Below are 19,276 nucleotides of genomic sequence, written 5' to 3' on the forward strand. Positions count from 1 at the left end.
CCAGTTGTTCCTCCCGAGGTGCATCACCTTGCACTTGTCTGTGTTGAAACCCATCCTATTCTTGTCCGCCCACCCTTGTAACCTGTCTGGTTTATCTTAAAGCAGTTTCAGGCACATGGAAAGTGATTTATGTGCACTGAACTTCTGTTATGTTACAGATTGGAACTAGTTTCTGATCACTTATACCAGTTTATGTGTAACTTCTGTCCCTAGGCTTAGGCTCATAGCCTAACCCACTTGGATTGCAACTCCTCTGCCAGTAGGTGGTGAACAAGAGCACATACTTTTGGCCAGTTTTGTCCCTGAAATGGCTCACAGAAGCCCTGCAGACACACATCACCTCATTCTGGGAAAAAGCTTTAGCACATCTTATCCCACATTAGAAGAACTTAAAGTGGACAGTGGACATGTACTTTTGCAGGGTCCTGCAACAAAAGGCTTTTTTCCCCCAGAACCAATTCACTGTGGATTTACAGCCTCGGTCCATCAGAATCAGTTGCTCATCAGGGTGTCACCTGACCTCTTTCCAGCTGGTTCCTCTCCTTCTGGCCCAAATACCTTGTTTTGCAGGGGGCTTCACCTTAAAGAGGCAGACCAACCTATTGCGCTCATTTTACTTACATCACCCCTTACCTATGCCCACCTATGCAGGTACATAATTTAAAAATACATCTATAAAAAATGAAAAACAAAATAAAAAATAAAAGGAATCAAAGGACTTGATAAAACAGAGAGAAGATGTAGTTTAAAGCAATAATCAGTCAAATGTAAAAACTAAAAAACACTTCTAAAATACCAGGGAGATCAAGTTCTAAAATGATCTAGGCCCATTTGCCCACCTGTGTGTGAGGAAATGATAGGAACCTTAAGGTACAATTGGTCCATATGGCTAAGGACAAAAGTTGCACATAAACTGGTTTAAGTGATTAGAAACTGGTTTGAACCTGTAACAGAACATAAGTTCAGTGTACATAAACCAGTTTCAACATGACCGAAACTGGTTTGAGATAAACCTGGTTGAATGTAGTATCAGACTTAACTAATAGAGCTCAAACTGGTTTATAGAACTTCTGCCCCAGACCCATTCCTAATTTAAATTAAATCAGAGTCCCCCAGCATCCCAGCATGCTCTGCAGCCCAGGGAAGGGCTATGCTCTCTGCTCCAATGGAATAGGGCTGGCCCCACCCCTCTGCTCCTTAGCTAGAGCAGAACTGGATGGTGGCATGGCCAAATGCCAAACCCCTTAAGGTAAAAGGGGAAGGGAAGAGGCTTATTCCCCCCTCCCTCCCTCCCCTGTCCCACCATCATGGACCTGCCAGGCATTTCTCCGTTTGCTGCTTCAGCAACAGGGGCATGGCCAGCCCCAGAAGTAGCCTCGATTGAACTGGCCAGGGAGGGGGTTTAAGTCCCTGTCCCACTGGCACATACCCAAGCTCGGGTCCACCTGGCACTCCCCTCCCTCACAGCTGGGGTGATGCCAGAAGCCAGCCAGCATGGCCCCTGAGGGTTTATTTCCCACTACAACCCTTCTACCTCCAGGGAACCACTGCCAGGGGCTGCCAACCCTGACTGCCACCACTGCCAATCGCTGCCTGTGTGGGGCAAGTGGTGAAATAAGTTCCTTCCCTGCCTCATCTGCCAGATGCTGGAGGAAGGGGGAAATGGTCCCTTCCCTGCCCCCACCCATCTAAGGGCGCCATGCCGGCCAGCCTCTGGCTACGCCCCCACCCCTGCACCTTGATGGGGGTAGCAGCAGCTGTCATGGTTTCCCAGGAGTGCAGGCCTCTTCCTGGTAGCCGGGCTGCACTGCAGGTGGGAGCAGAGTGAGGTGGGGTAGGCAGAGCTGCCACAGACTGTGTGGAGCAAGCAGTGGTACCAGGGCTCAGAAGGGTGGCCATAGTCCCCCATGCTTCTCCTAGCATACTGCCACTGCTTGCCTTGCACAGTCTAGGGCAGCTGTCACCACCTGGCCCACCCCGCCCTGCTCCCATCAACAGCACAGCCCGTGCCGGAAAGAGGCTTGCACTCCCAGGAAACCATGACAGGGTGCTGCCTCCAACAGAGTCCCCATCCCCTTGCCACTCCAGCAGCAAGAGCAGGGGCATGGTCAGAAGCCATCCAGCAAGGCCCCCTTAGGTGAGGGAGCAGGGAGGGAGGTTATTCTGCCACTCACCCCACACAGGGAGCTATCAGTGGCTGCTGGAGGTGGCAGAACCTGGCTGAAGTCCCATGGGGCAGAGGGGGGGGAAAAAAACCCTCCCTGCCCTCTCAGCTTCAGGGGCCATGCCAGCCGGCCTCTGGCCACACCCCTGTCCCCACCACTGGAACAGCGAGGGGAAAGCACCAGGAGGACCCTAGCTTGGGTCCATGCTGGTGGGACACTGAGTAGGGAATTAAACCCCATCCCTGGCCAGTTCACTTGAAGCTGCTGTCGAGCCTAGCCATGCCTACCCCTCTCCCCCCACCTCACACAGCTTCCCTGCAACCGAGGTTACTCTAGCACCCCCAGGCATCTGACCTGAGCCACTGCAGGCATGTGCTTACATTTCCTGTATATCTATTCACTTGCAAATTGGTTCGATCTAGGCTGGTTAGACTAACCTTCAAGGATTAAATCAATTCAGGTTGTGGCTTTTTGAATGTCTGTTCCTAGCCAAAGAGACTGAACTACCCCTTGCTCATGACCACATTTCAAGATCTTCATTGCCACAGGGGATACCCCATAATATTTCTTCTGTTTAATTTTCTATTTTATTTCCATAAATTTGAGTATCAACGGGGAAGTGAACGTTTTGCTTACCTGTAAATTGAGCTACTCCTTGCTTAGATGAGTTTAGACTGTCACATAGACTATACAGTTCAGATATGCATTAGAAAACCAAGTGCCAGTGCCACAGCCTGTTGATAATGTCTCAGGATGAGATAAATGGTGTGAAGCAGATGGATTTGATTTTAAAATAAAAGCAATGATTAATTGAAATCTATATAAATTAGTTATTTTTATAATCCCCTTAATCTTTAAAAGTTCCCTGGAAGCCACTGTCTCTTAACAACCTCTTTCTGCAATGAAAGTATAGAGCAAGGGTTGTCAGCCTCCAACACATGTTCCACAAATGGCATCGGCAGTCTGTGTGTGTGGCATGTAGGTGATCAGGGAGGAGACAAGCATCACAGTGGCAGATAGAGCAGGAAGCAGAAAACAAGACAACAGGTGGGTCAGGGAGTATAGGGAAGGAAACAGAAAGTAGAGCAATGGATTGGGTAAGGAGCACAGGACAAAAAGCAAAGAAACAGATCAGACAAGGGAAGAGATTTGCAGTGGCACTTGGTGGAGGAAGGGAGCAGTGCTAGTCTGTGGCATCCCTGCCAAAAGGGTTGGCCCACACTGATTTAGAGAATGGTCAAGATATTTACCAAAATGCCCTCAATCTCCTTGCAAGAGATGGTATTTTAGTAGCTCCTCCATACTATGTCTACAAGGGAATGTTTCTTGCATGTAAAGCTACTTTACTGAGAAGTATGGGAATCACTTTGGGCTTCAACAGATAAATGACAGCCACAGAACATGGGACTGTGGAAGTTCTACAAACACACTGGAACTGGCACATGCTTCCTTCTTGTGTCCTTGCACAGAGATGGATATTCTTGCCACATGCCAAGGGTGAAGAAAGGACAGCTAAGGGGCAGTGTACAGTCTGATCCTTTTAATTCTAACACACGTTACCTGAGAAAAACAACTCTGTACCATTTATAATTTAAGGCAAAACATGCCTTCTGTCCCCTCTCTCCCACAAAGTGCAGCACTCTATCTGAAACACAAGATTACAACAAACGAACATCTTTCATGTCAAGAACTCATATTTTTTACTCTGTTGTGTGAAATCCAATTAAAATTTACTGCTGTTAAAATGTAAATTTAAGAGTCACATCTGTAAGAGATGTAGATATTAGTCACTACTTCCTACTTCTATGTGGCATAGTTGTGATTAGTGTAAGTTGAAGCGTATGGCCTCAGCTTTTGGAAGCTTTATTAGCTACTGATAAACTGCTCTTTTGAAAACATTTCAAGAGTTGTGGTGCGTTTGTGTGTGCCAAAATAGCTGAAGCTACAAATGTTTTGTGTGCTTAGGCACAATGTGTAATGCAACTATACCTAGACATCTGGTGCCCAGGTTGCATATGAAGGTGAGATTATTGAGAACATTTGTTTAAAAATTAAGTATTTAATATTGAGGGAAAATAGCACTTAGCACATGAAGAATTTTATGGATGTCTCAGTTTACAGGATGTAATAAAGCAAGTGCTTGAGTGTTGGACTTCTTTGGTACGTATATTTAATCATGCTTTGTCATGAAGTTCCAACTCTATCTAAGGCTGGACTGCGCTTGTGCAGATCACCATTTTAACAAAAAGAATGCAGTATCTTTATTATGCTGTGAGCTTGTTGCAGTGACAGCTGTAACTCATGTAAAACTTAAATGTCTGTAAGTCTAGAGCCTGTGGAGGTTTTATTTTTCATCATTTTATCTGTGTGAACCTGTTGAGTATATACAGTGTCAGCAGCATAGTTTTGCTGTACAGTAAATGAGATATTGATTCTGAATGGTTTCCAGTCTCCTAGACCATAGACTAAACTGCATGTTATGTGCAACATCTGTGTTTCCTTCACTACCAATAAAAATGTATTAATGATTCTTTCAGAAGTGTTGGAGGAAGGCTTCCAGGTTCCAGCATCAATAGCAGAGAGATATAAAGTTGGAAGGACTATAGGGGATGGAAATTTTGCTATTGTAAAGGAGTGTATAGAAAGGTGAGATGGATTATTTGCTTATTACTGTAAAAGCAATCATTAATGTTATGCTCTTCGTAGATCATATCTTTATTTGCAGACTGTGGGACATGTGGAATAAGGTAATGTCTCAACTCCAGATGTAAAAAAATGGAAAAAGTAGTCTAATAACTTCTGCTATGAAAGTTTTTCCCTTCCTAGGTTCAGCATAATTCTACCATTTTTTCACCTAAATCTTCCTTGTTTTACTAAAATAATGTTTTGAAAACTATTTTCTTGCTATCTATTTTTGAAGTTTCTCTTTTGTACTGGTCAGAACAGACTTCAGTACAGTTCAGGCCGGTTGCAAAAATATTTTGTAGATGAAAATTATATACACAAAATTGGTATGTATGTAGAGGGCAGGGGAGAGATGCATCTTTTAGATTAAGTTGAATTAGGGATACATAAGATTTCACAAGCAAGAGCTCACTTCATCACCTGCAGCAGATGCTCTGGCCTGCCTTTTGCCTGACTTCAGAGTAAGTAACACAGTTAACTACCTCATACAGGCATTGGGGGTGTGCAAACAGGCCCTGTTCTATTTGGATTCGGCCTAAATCAGGGGGAGTGATTTGATTCATTGACTCAGATCACTGTCCCTGATTTGATTTGGCCAAATCTGAATCTGAAGATTTGATGCTGATTCAGAGAATCAGCGATTCGGACATAGACACAGCTTTAGATGTTTTTTCAACATACCTCGAGGTACCAGTGTGGCTTGTGAATGCTGCGATGCTGGGGTGCATCAGGAGTTCAGGGGGGGCCTCCACGTGTTCAGTGGCAAACCCAGAAGTGGACCAGAAGTCCGCAGGGGAGCGCTGTGCACCCCCCAACTCGGCAATCAGCCATGGGGGGTGCAGGGCTTCTGTGGGACGCTCTATGCACCCCGGCATTGCAGCATTCATGAGCTGCCTGCTACCTAGGGGTATGTAGAAAAAACATTTAAAGCTGTGTCTATGTCTGAATCTCTGAATCTTTCCGAATCTCTCTGAATCAATTCGGAGGGTTCCAATTCAAACTGGAGAGATTAAAGGGTCCTCTGATTCAATTTGGATTCAGAGATTTGGTCACTGAATCAGGCCAAATCTCCGCCAAATTGAATCACGGACTGAAGCTTTGCACAGTCCTAACGGGCACGTATGTAGTGGTGCTGAACAGTAATTTTAGAACTGGCTACACCATGAAGGAGTGTTAAACATCAGCCCTTCTAAGATATCTTTAATAAACTCTGTTCTCTATGTACTGAATACACTATAACAATGGTGGCTATCTCTTGGCTTGTGAGCTGCATGGTATTCTCAGGGCATTTAAATGTAACCCCTGCAGAGACAGTAGTAGTTAAATATAAACAATCTTTTCATTCCCTCTGTTCATCACTTATTTTGTTTCTTCTTCAGTTCTTGCTTATGGTTTATTTCAAGAAGGCATTCAATGACAAAGTGTTATTTGAACTGAGGTGCTGTGCACAGATCACTGACTTCAGGGCATGCACTTCTTGAAAGTTTTGTGTCCTGTGGCTCTTAGCCATGTCAAGATCCCCTTAAGGAGAGCAAAGGAGAAGAGTTAGAAGAGTTACCCCTGCCCTTTATTTGGGGAATATATGATTCAGTGGTCTGGTTGAGGGTTGATAAAATCTCCAGACTACACCTTCATGTATATTCCGTGGGTGTGTATGAGAGACATTTTTAGGAATATTTTGAGAATAGAAAATAACTGTTAATATTCCTTATATGTATCCCCCGTAACATTGGATACCTAAGCCATCATTGAGTTTAGAGAACAAGAAACAGTCAAACTAATAAATGAAAAACACCTTCCAAAAGGACCTAAACTGTCATTTCGAAGCCCTAAGTTTAAAGTCCGATACCTCAGGCATTTGCAGGTTGACTCCAGGGAGCTGGGGGAAGCTCTCCTTGCTTGTGTCCTATTAGAATTTCAGAAATGATATTTTGATCTGTTAAAAACTACCACTAGGCTAGGATTGGCTTACCCTACTTAAGCCCTTCAGGGGAACTTCATACATAGTATTTATTGCATATTTCCAATTTATCATACATAATGTATTATTTATTCATATGCATGCATATATGTTCTATACAAATAATTATGAACATGATGCCACATTCCAGGCACACCAAAATTTTCATTGGACTTTGTGAGATCTTAGAGTGTTCAAGGAAAGAAGCACTGAGCCCCTTATTGGGGTGGGTTATTTTAATTAATCAAAAGTCAAGGAATATACCAGGTACTTGTACCATCGTTATAAACTTTTATATAGCAATAATCACTATTTCCTACTTTGCACTGCAAGTTTTTGTTGCTCAAGAAAGAGCAAGAAATAACGTTCATCTCACCGTGAGTATCTGGTATTGTTCTGAATGTCCAGTGAAAGGTCTGTAAGCCACCAGCATTTCAATGGTTGGGACAGTCTGTGCCTGGACAGCTAATAAGGAGAAGTAGGATAATTATTTGCATTTTCCTAGGTTCTGTTTTCTTTTTTGCCAAACCAAAAAGGGATGTTGTCATCTGCTTGTTATCTCTTTGTTTCAGTTATTTGAGTAATGTGTCTTTCAAGTATGTTATCAGACATGTTAGTTTTCTAACTTTCAGAGATTTGCAAAATTTCATATTTCCAGGCTATTTAATGTTTCCAGTATTTCAGAGTAAACAGTCTATAGAACCACCACAGAGTATTTAATTCCCTTTCTTGTGACAGAAAGAAAACATTCAAAATGCAGTCAAACAATCTAATTAACTGGCAATGAAAAATTACATTTACCTGAGATTTAACCCTAGGCATCTGAGCCACATCCCACCTGTGCCCCACTCCTCCCATATTCCAAAAAGAAATTTACACTGTAAATATCTCTATCTGTTCCTTATCTTGTTCACATGTATGTACTTGGAATAAGTGCATCCTCATCAAGGCCACCTCAGGGCTAAGAGTGGCCCATTTCTCAGAGTTGTAGCATGAAGCCCTCTAGTGGGGAAAACATGGATGTTATGGTATTCCTGTTTTTTATTTTCTTGGGGCCTTTAATAGACAAGCTGTACTTTTGAAGACATGAACATCATCCAGAATTTACTTATTACACATTTTCTTAATTTGTATCCTAATTTAAAGTCTATTTGAGGACCCTACTGATTTTAGAACTCAACTGCAACTAAGTTTGTCACTTTTTGCACTTTTATAAATGTTCCCATACATCCTAAAATGAATACTCCAGCATTATGCCATTACTAAGAGATATCTGCATATTTCAGTATGGCAATTAAAGTGTCCAAGCAGTCCCTTAAAACAATATTTTCAGTTCATGACTCACTTATGTTTCCACTTGGCAGGCAGACCACCCTTTTTTGGCAGCAGACAGTATGCACTTCTAGCATTTCTCAATGTTACTGTGTTTCACTTGATGAAGAATGAAGCAATTGCTGTGTGAAATTTTAGAGATGATTTTTACTTTTTATTTTAACCAATAGCATGTTAAAGTAATTATGTAAGGACAGTGTTCTGCAAGTTATATTTAGAGCATTATTGTGAAACAGCAATACTTTCTAGAAAGGTTTTTTACTTTAATTTCTGATCTCCATTTCATGTTTGTAGTGAAATTGGAGCTGGGTAAATGGAGTTTCATGATCAGCTCTGTTAACTATCAGAATCAGAGTTGTAACTTGCTTTAAAAAAGACATTATTATATTTAGTTTTTTAACAAATTGAGTGCATAACTACTTTGCAATAAATATTGGATTATTAGTGATCATAGATGTTCATTTCTAATAGCTACCTCAATGGCATTAAAACCTAAAATTATATTTTATATGCCCTTATGGACTGTTCCTATCATCTCTGTATGACCCGAGACTTTATTAATCTGTTTTATCTCACTAGCAACATTATCTTTAAACACCACAGGATTGCCATATACTTGTTATGCCTTTCAAAATTATTCAGATTATATATTTTTTAATTTAGCAGTCATAAGTAGAACTAACTTTACAAAATTATCAGAACAAAATTTATTTTTAAAAAATTTCATTTAACTCAAAGCATTTATTTTAATGCTCCAGGGATAACATACTTTGGGGGTTTTTTAATTAAAGAAAAATTATTAATCCAATAACATTTTAAACTAAAAAAATGAAACAACTTAGAAGATTTGAAATGTTTTGCCTTTTTCAAGATTTTTTTTCAGTTTCTTTGGCTGAAGTTATTTGCTAAGTTTGGCAAACAGTTACTTTAATGGCAAAAACAGAATCTGCTGGGGAAAAAATGTTCACCATGACTGAAAGTTGAATTTTTCTCTCCTCAGGTCAACTGGTAGAGAATATGCTCTGAAAATCATCAAAAAAAGTAAATGTAGAGGAAAAGTAAGTTCAAAAGATCAAATAAGGGCTCAAAGTATTTCTAGCAAAATGGGTTTTTTTGCAGGGTGAGATTACGTGTTACAGTTAGACCACGTTAAGTGCACTTAAAACTTGAATGATCACACATTAAGGCTCGTTGACAAGGGCTACATGCCCCCCAAACATCTTAAAGTTATTCCAAGGCAAGGATTTCTTTGAGCTATGCTACCTAGCTCAAGTTAAGTTAATATCTGGCTTTTCACCTGGGATAAAATCATCAATTTGTGGTCCTCCAGTATCCCAGGAGGCACCACTCCAAGCATGGACTAGCTTTCTTCAAGGACTGACAGCTGGGAAGGAGCTGAGTGGTGAGAGGGTAAGTTGCAAGGGAGGGCAAAGGGAGAGGCAGGGGGACCAGGAGAATGGGGAAGTGGGGAGGGAGGGCAGGAGAAGCGGGGGACAGAGGGAGGCAGAGGGTGGGTGGACAAGGAGATGCCAGGCTCCTCCCATCCCCTTAAATTTTCCCCTCCACCCCCAGATTGCCTCCCAGCTGTGCCAGTCACCTGATCTGCCCCTGAATTGCCCTCTCAATCATCCCCTCTGCTTACCATTGGCCCCTCCACCCTTCTCCCCCTCCCCGATCTACTCTACCACTTCAATGAGCCCAAGAATGGTGGCAGTGGCTTTAAGGGGTTCCCGCCTTTCTGCCTTCTCCTGGGCTCCTTGTAGCAGTCCCTGCTGGGCCCTGCATCTGAAGGGGGAAGGGGGGAATAAGTGGAGGGGGAAAGGAGCTTCTAAGAAGCTGCAGAGCACAGTGGGGGCTGGATCTGGGTGCATGGGCGTGATGCAGACTGCAAAGAGCTTGGAAGCAGGCAAGGAATGGGACTCTCCATTGCCACTGCTTTCAGGCTGATTGGGATGGCAAGGCAACGATCTGGGGATGAAGGGGCTGATTAGGGGCATGATCAGGGGGTGGAGGCATGAGGTGATCCAAGTGGTGCGGGGGTCCCTTTTCCTTCTATTCCCCCCCCAAAGCCTATACTGTGGATAGAGAGTTGGTGAATGGGGCAGGCACAGAGCAGACTTACAGTCCTTAGCCATGCCCTGGGTCACCAGCCATCTTGTGGCAGGTCTGATCAATGCAAGTTAGTGTGACTGATCACTAGCATGTGTTAAGCTTAACAGTAACTAATATTCTTCACAATTAGCAGCTGCTAACTCTAATGAGTAATTTCACCCTGAGAGATTGACATCCTGTTTTGAAAGTGAACATCAGTTTGGGAAGTTCTGGGTATTTGAACTATCCTGGCAACTCTTCTCAGTGGAGGGCACATGCCTTTGGAATGCTCTGTCCTAGGCAGAGCAGAAAGCCTATTAGTCTGCAGAGTACCATACAAGATGTGCTTACTTGATTCGACATTTAGCTAAGCTGGGGTGTGGGTGTACATATTCATTTGCTTTAACTAAAGCATCGAGGTTCTGTGGTCCTGGGGTGTATGTAGATGAAACAGAGGCCCTAAATTCAAGCAGTGGGTTTTAAAAAACACTGCTTCTTTTTAGGGCTGATTAAATCCCTGTGTCAGGCACACACCCTGATGACTTACCTGCCTCTTCAGCAGGGAGGGGAGGGCGAGCTGCCAGCAGGCGGAGTGGACCCTGGACTGTAGGCGGGTGGGTTGGTTCTTCCCTCCATGGAATTGGCGGCGCCCCCTCAGGCACCTGCCTGCAGGCACCTGGCTTGGGCAGTTGCAGGGAGCACCGTAGCTGCAGAGGGAAGCACCGGCCCCCAGGCAGCTCAGGCAGGCTCTGAGGGGGGCGGGGGAAGTTCATGCTTGCTGCTTTTCCTGGGTGGAGCCTGCTTTCCTTGTGCTCCTACCAAGCTGTCTGCAGGGCTTCCTGCAGAGCCACAGAGCTGCACAGAGCCCAGTTCTTCACTCCACGGTTGTAGGGGTAGCAAACTAAAACTCAAAGGAATTTTAGTTTGCTGCGCCCCAAGTCATTTAAGGTGCATTACGCCACCGAATTTCCTACAGCTGCTGGAATTAATGTTCAATACACCACCGAGGCATGCAAACACCAACACCATTAAAGCAGTGCAAAAGCATTTAACCTACTTTAAAGTGTTGTGCACACACACCTCTCATTTCCTCCACACATGGCCTTAGATGATAGGGAAAATAGCAAAATAATTATTATATATAATATATATCATTACACTACTGAATTATTGCTGGTTTTTATAATTCTATAATTAGGGCTTTTGGGATACACCACTGTACTTTTAATTGATTTGAAAATATGTTTTACATTAGAAAAAAAAGATGTTTCATCATCAACATTTTGTATGCAATGGAAACAGGTCTGCCTTCCCCCATTTCATTTTCTTCATTCTCTTCTCTTTCCTGTTCCTCTTTCATTATAGTGATCTAGTTGTTAGACATGTTCCACATCATTATAAACACCATTTGCAACTTTCAAAAACTTCCAAAAAATCTATTAAAACAAAAACAGTAGATTATGCAGTAGTTTGTGCAATTGCAGCAAAGGGGTTTCTTGTTTGTTTTTCCCTCACTAATTCATATGTATTTAAAATATTTGCTGTCTGGCAGGAACACATGATCCAGAATGAGGTATCTATTTTAAGAAGAGTCAAACACCCCAATATTGTTCTTCTGATTGAGGAGATGGACATGCCAACTGAGTTGTACCTTGTCATGGAGCTGGTGAAGGTAAGTATTTTGGAGGAGGTAACTTATTTATCCTAGGCCAGGATTCAGGATTGTGTCAGTCATCTTCAGTCATAGTACATGATAAAACTGTAGACACTTTCCCTTACATTACTGAGTAGATGGACCACCTCTTTTCACACATGAAATCATACTAGGAGTTGCAGAGGTTGTTTACAAAACAATATAAGGAAAATAATTGTTCCTTTAGTTTCTTCTAACACAGTTCTGAAGCTGGGAATGTGCTAGATGAGCTCAGAGTAATTGATCCACAAGTCTTTTAGATTACTGTATCAGAAAGTACTTTATAAACAGTAATTTGGGGCTTACCAGTCTTATTTCCCCATTTCAGAAAAAAGGGCCTTAGGTTATACCATTAAATCTATCAGAAATATTTGATTTAAGCACTTCTAAATACCAGTATAAAAACTTAATTTCCTCTGATAAAGCACAGAGTAAGTCAAACTTAGGCTTACCGTGTAACATCTGAATCAATTGCATTATGTTATCCCTTCATCAAGCCTGCCTTTTTGGCTTGATTTAAATGGAGATTTTTTTTAAAAGCTGCTGTTTAAACTGTGGTTCTGTTCTGAAAAATAACCTTAAAAACCAGCATTGTATTCTTAGGTCTTCATGATGATTTCCACATCAAGCATATTCTTTTTATAAGAGCAAAGATTTTTTCCCTAGGTGCTACCACTACAAACTCAATCTTGAGTTTGAAAGTCAAGCTTAGGTTCTTCCTGGCCAATATGTTATAGATGATCAAAAGTATATATTTAGAATTTAGCTAGCAGTTCATTTAAATTACACATCTCTGAAAAAATGCCAGGCACAGAGGAACTGAGGAAGAAACTGCTATTTTACCCAGGGGCAGAAAACCAAATAATTTAAATGTTTAGGACTAAATTTTCAGATATAATTTCTCAATATTATGCCAACAATATTAGCATGTCAGTCAGTTGTGTGTACAAACCCCACACTGGCCCTTAAGCTCTAAAGGACTCTTAATGGTCTGTAGAAAGACTTTCACTGCCTCCCAACTATATTAGAATTGGAAGTTTGTACTTTTCTTTTCCTTCCATGTTCTTACAGGCAGGCACTGGACTGAATGTAACACCATGAACTTGCAAACAGAAAGCAAATAAATGCAGTCTCTGTACCCACAAAGTAGACTGTGCCTAACGATCACCAGAGGCACAGTAAGCCCAGCTGTCTCTTTCTTTGCTTCAACCATCATGTCTTTTTGATGTGCGTTGCATGGTTCCCAAAGGTAACTTGGTTGCTAGTGTCCAATGAAGAAACTTTTTTTTGCAGTCCAGAATGGTCTCTTCTAATTGGTGTGCTGATCAAGCACCAATTGTGGGCCATACCTTGTCCAACCTGATGCTTGACAACCACTGATGATATGTTCACCAGTGGTCTACAGTGTAGTATAGAAATGCCCAAATTTGCTTTAAGCATGTGAGTTCAGGTTGTTGAAATATTCTAGCTCCAGCAGCACCCTGCATCCATTCGGGTTTTAAAGACGCAATTTATTTGAATGTGTGACCACAGCCTAAATATTCTGGGAGAATTCTCCTAGCTTTGTTCTCGTAGTAGAAAAACTTACCCAGGGCCACGTTCACACATTCAAATGCAGAGGCCCTGAAGAGTGAAGAGCTTGCTGTGCTGATACTGTGCAGCCAGGGGGTTCTGTGCACACATCTCAGTATGCTCTGCAGGCTCCCTTATTCTGTCTGGCAACAGATGACAGCAGTGCATAGGGCAGACATGACTGGCTAACTGAGAAGGCTCGTGGTCAGACTGCATTGTCAGCATGTATAGACATTCGCTCTCCCAGGAACAACTCTCCTGATAGTGATTTAACCCTGGTTCTGCCAGGGTTCTTTTTTTCTCCCAGATCAGCCATTTTTACTGTGGGAGAAAAACTTCTATACACTTGTGATATCTTTTGGGAGACCCATGACTCTCCCAGGAGAAAATTTTTGTACGCTACCATTGTCACTCCACGTTTGAATATCTGCTATGCTGCAGCATTTTTTTAAAAAGAAGTTATAATCCACTTTCTGGTCAGCTAAACCAGGAGGTAGTAAACTGAAAACAGAAAAGGCCATTTTAATCACTTCCTGGGAAAATGTGTTTTCCTTTCACTGTCTCTCTGCTCTCTCCAATGGAGAAAGCATCCATCTATTGAGAGACTCTCATTCTTAAGGGTTTCTGCACATGGTGTGATATTTACTTCTGTGGTTTGCCTCTTCTTTTCTTTTTAGTTGTGACAATATTCATGTTTTAAGAGTTTTTTTCAAAGACGTTAGATGAAGTCTGAATTTCCTAGAGCACATTGATTGAATAAGTTCCTGATTTGTATATGGGGGAAAGGAGAGGGGCAATAAAGGAACTGTCCTAATTAGATGTTAATTTTATTTCCCTGAATCTCTCTTCCATTCATTAATATTTAATTGGGGGAAAAAACCTTGTTATGCTGTACTCGGCATGCATCAAGGAAAGTCTTTCTGGAAAGTTATTAATTGTTAATTCAACAATTGCTGACTGTTTCCATTTCACAGCGTGTGCTGTTAGAATTGATTAACCATCTGTTATTGACTGACTTTTGAAGACCTGAGTTTAAATCAAGCTCACAGACAGGAAAGAAATTCAAGAAGAAAAGGCTCAATATTGTAGAGCAGAGTTTCAGTTAATACCACCTTGCATTAATTGGCAGTAATATGTTTGACATAAATAGCTGCCGCAAGTGCTGCTCTCACTTCATGGCAGGCATGTCATTCACTGCTTGGGGAAGTGTAAGAAAATGCACTTCATAAATACAAATATAAACACACTGCAAGCAGCACTTATAAAAAGAAGCAAAGATCTGGTCTCTGGCACTTTGCCTTTTTACACAACGAAACAAAATTATTATTCAAACATAACATGGGTTTGGTCAATTTAACAAGCAAGATTTATTATAGCATTTCCCCTACTGCTCAGGGATATGATTTCACTTTTGCAGAAGAAAAGATAGATTATATCATTTACATAACAAGGTAATAAATATATAAATTGGCTACTGCACTTACAAACTTGCTGCTTTCTGTGCAGTGATTATAAAAACTACATTCAAAGGCTGTTAGTCTGATTTAATTAAAAAAGAGAGAGAGAGAGAGAATTAGGGGTAAGGCTGGAATTGCATTCTTAAATTTGTCTCTTGTGCCAAAATAATAGTGACCTGTTGTGTGAATAAGCTAGGAAGAAGTTGGCAGGTTACAGAACCACTAATATTTCAGAGAAAATTTTGAAAACATCTCTGCCACATATCATGTTGCCTATTAACTCTTTAGATGCTTTACAGCACATCATTCAGCTGAGGAAACACTAATCCAGTATCAAAAAAGGCCACAATACTGGACTACTATGTCCATTTTTGGGCCCCACACTTCAAGAAGGGTGTGGACAGTTGGAAAAGAGTCCAGTTCAGAGCAACAAAAATTATTAGGAACCTGGGAAGCAAGACTTATGAGGAAAATCTGGAGAAGAGAAGATTAAGGAGGATGATTTGATAACAGTCTTCAAATACCTGAAGGCCATTACAGAGAAGAGAGAGATAGGCTTTTCTCTGTGGCTATAGGAGATATGACTAGGAGCAAGCTGAAAAAAGTGAAATTTAGATTGATTAGGAAGAACTTTTTCAGTATGAGAGTGATCAAACATTGGAACAGACTATGTAGAGAAGTTGTGTAATCTCCATCCTTGAAAGTTTTCAAGAGCAGGTTAGACAGAGAGTTGGCTGTCGTGGTTTAGTCAAGGATGCTCCTGTCTTGAGCAGAGAGCTGGACTGCATAACCATAGGCGCAGGTAGAAATACAGCTCCTGGATCTAACTTGCAGCACTGCACAGAAAACCCCATGAATTACATCAGTCCTCCTGAGCCAACAGACATTAACTGCTGGATAGTCCCAACCTCTTTCCCTAGTTCTGCCCCCTCTCTCCCACCTTCCTTGCTAACTTAACATGGGAGAGGAAGAAGGCAGGGAAGGGAGATCTATTCTGGGGTTTCCCCAGGTAGACTGCTGGGGGAGAGGGTGAGTGTGGATTCGAGTCCACCCCCACCTCAGGCCCTTTTAAAGCACTCTGAAGCCATGCACTTGTCTCTGGTCATGGCTGTAGAGTGCTTTCAGGGGCCAGATTGGGCAAAAATTGTCACTTTTGGTTGTGCCTTATGGGAGGTCCCTTCCAGTACTACTTTCCTATGATCCTAAGGTCACTAATATACTTTTTTAAATGAGGGCACAACTTATGGCATTTGAATGCCACCACTGAGAAGATTATTCTGCCTCATATTCAGGTGAATTTCTATCAATGTACCATGCACTCATTTTGTTTTCCTTTCTTGGGTTTAGGCTTCCCCTTTTTTTTTCTTCCTTTTTCTTCCAACATTATACCTTGTGTTTCTCTTTCTCTCTCTGACTTAAGATACTTGTCTTTCTTTCTCCTTATATCTTAGACTTAATAATCTTCTCTGTGGGCCAGATTCCTGGCTGGTGTAATTGTTATTCCTTATAATGATCTAGGATTCAGGAGCATAAACCATAGGAATTAGAATTAGAGTTGGAAGAAACACTAGTCTGATCTCTTGCACACATGTAGGATCTGGTATTGCCATACTGGGTCACCTACTCAATATTTTGTCTCCAACACTGGCCAGTACTAGAAGCTCCAGAGGGTTTCCTCTGAGACCTTCATCCAAGACAGAGATGAGTTAATTTTCCCTTTTTATTTGGCCTTTTCATCCTAATCTGAAAAATTCAGAAAGGTAACAATGTGGCTGGAAACCTGGGTTAGCTGCCTCACACAAGGGCAGTGGAGATTTCTGGATGTTGCTGCTGCCACCAGTATGGTGGTGGTGGCCATTTTTTTACATTTCTTGCTCTCCCAAGTTGGTGTCTGGCACAGGTACTCCATCCTAGTTCTGCCACTGAAGTCAGAGGTGGGCTGAAGCCATAAGGCATGAGGTTAAATATCCCTTCTAAAATTGTTAAAGATCTGGTCTCCTTCCTTTAGTCTTGTCTTTGGGTTTAAGCTTGGCCCATTCTGCTTCCTCATCCTCTTTCACTACATCTAGTTTAATCCTTTTCCTGGTTTTCCATATTCTTGAACTCTGGTTTCCCCCAAGACCCTGACTTATCATTCAAAAAACATTGATCAGACTCACCAGCTGAAACAAGGTTTCCTTTCTAGTCCAAATTTGCCATTGATTATCTGCAAATCCTGTATTTAGCTGTATTTTTAAAACCCAGAATTAAAATAAATCCTTGCTGGAGTATTTTAATTTGTATACTGTCAGTGAGCTAGCTAAACTTTGCCTTCTGTTACAAGTTCTTTTATCTTTGCAGGATGCAGATCTCTTAAATTTGTTGCTGAATCCACTTGTCCACTGAATCCAGTTTGTTTAGCAAGATGCTGCTTACTAGATTGGGAGTAGCGTGGGTGCATTTACAAGTGCAGTTAACACAAGTGACTAAACTGGCACAATTTGAGCTAGAGTTAACTAATCCTGATGTCACTGTGTACATGTATGGTTAAGCACAGTAATTTACTCCACCACTGGATAGTAGCTGTGTCTGAAAGGACTATTCAACAACATTGTAAATTAGACAATACCAGCCCAACTGCCATGCATGTGTACATGGTGACACTTTACTGTGCAGTAAATTAGTTTACTGCACAGTAAAGCACATGTGTAGATGTGCCCAGCATATCATAATCACATGCTGAATCTCTCTTCTTTCAGTCTCTCTCTCTCTCTTTCTTTAAATCCCCTGTGCCACATCTTCTGTTTTTGGAGGTCTCCACAAAAGTACATGGGTTTATACCTTTTTCAGATATTTCTGGCCTTCAGCAGCTTGTTCATTTTCACATGACTGCAGAGGTATTGTACACCAATTTTTCAGAATTGCTTAGGTTTTCTACTTCTATTTCTCTGTAAACATCTTGATTGAACTTCCCTGTGTTGCAGTCAGTGCTCTTGCTCAGCTTTCTGCTACTGTGGCAGTTACTCAGATTTCCCAGTCAAACAAATCTCATTCTGTTCTTCATTGTTTCATATCCTTCTCATCTTGCATTAGGACCTAATGTTATTAGCTCATCCTATGTCTTGTCCCCCATATTGTAGACAAGGAATTGTGGCTGCAATTCAGTGCTTTAGTTGAGAATGTGTGATGTTTCACAAAGCTACTCAAAACAGCATCTGTATTTCACCCATACTGAGTATAATCAGCAAATTGTTTTAGATATTAGGATACTCCCAGTCCCAATAGTGCAACAATGTTTAGTCAGATCCCCAAATCATCAGGTAGGGTAAGCAGTTGCGAGATTTCATTTCTTAAATGTTTTGCTTTTTTATAGACCTTCTTTTTTATTATTTTTTATTTTTGTCCTAGAGAGGATCTTTTTCTAGCTCCTCTCTGCAACTGTAAAGGCTAGAAGCTAACTTTTCTCCCTGCATCCTCCAATGAAAGAAGAGATTCTTGTGACTCAGAAGCTGAGACTTTAAGAAAAGTATCATGCAGCATGAGAGTTGCGATAAAATTGTAAGAGTTGGCAAAGTTGGAACTATGGAAAACTCTTCTCCATCACCTATGGAAAAATCTTTTTTTTTAAATCTTCTTTTTAAAATCCCTCTGCTTCATTTTTTTACTGCTGTATGCAAGTGGGCTTGTCTTTTCAGTCTTTTCCCATCTTTTTCCATCTTTTTGCAGAGTTGGTTCCCTCTCCTTTTCTGTTCCATTGGGATCTGGGTTTCCGCAATGAACCTGCTCTGGTTTCGGCTGGTGACCCAAATCTTCTGCATAGTATCCATTCAAAGTTTATTTTTCTCTGCTTGGCCTTACCCTGTTCACTGAACCAGGGTTTCTCCTGTCCTCTCAGCCCCTCTTAGAGCACTTCAGTGCTTCTTTTTTTTCTTTTCAGCTCATCTCTGGCAAGAGAATGCAATTTGCTGTCTGCCTTACAGCTTGGTAATGAAGAAAATAAGATGTCCCCTTATGTCATGGTATACCACTTTCTCTCATTTCCTTTATTCCTTTCATTTTATTTTCTCCTCTTCAGAGGTGGTATTCAGCCAGTTTGGATGCCATGTCACATTATGGTACTGGAAGGATCACAGAGATGCATATGTGGTTGCAATAAATATAAAAACAGTCATGGGAAAAGTTTATAAAAATATAAATAGTTGAAGTTAAGAGTCAGCAATCTTTAAAATTAACTTGAGTTAAAAGTTACATGGTTTCATAGTTTCTAGAGTCAGAAGGGACCTGAGTAGATCATCTAGTCCGACCCCCTGCCATGGCAGGAAAGAGTACTGGGGTCAAACGA

General features: G+C 41.5%; 1 protein-coding gene across 3 annotated transcripts in view; it reads left to right on the forward strand.

Annotated features, from left to right (window-relative positions):
* The window catches only part of DCLK1 (doublecortin like kinase 1), a 396,146-nt gene that overhangs the window by 329,205 nt on the left and 47,665 nt on the right, over positions 1-19,276 (forward strand). For all 3 annotated transcript variants that reach the window (XM_019530072.1, XM_019530074.1, XM_019530075.1), the window contains 3 exons: positions 4,703-4,811; positions 9,143-9,200; positions 11,786-11,905. In XM_019530072.1, the coding sequence (XP_019385617.1) occupies positions 4,703-4,811; positions 9,143-9,200; positions 11,786-11,905 (287 nt within the window). The remainder of the gene's footprint in view (positions 1-4,702; positions 4,812-9,142; positions 9,201-11,785; positions 11,906-19,276) is intronic.

Source organism: Crocodylus porosus, unplaced genomic scaffold, assembly GCF_001723895.1.
Source record: "Crocodylus porosus isolate Cpor-Errol unplaced genomic scaffold, CroPor_comp1, whole genome shotgun sequence".
NCBI classification, from domain to species: Eukaryota; Metazoa; Chordata; order Crocodylia; family Crocodylidae; genus Crocodylus; species Crocodylus porosus.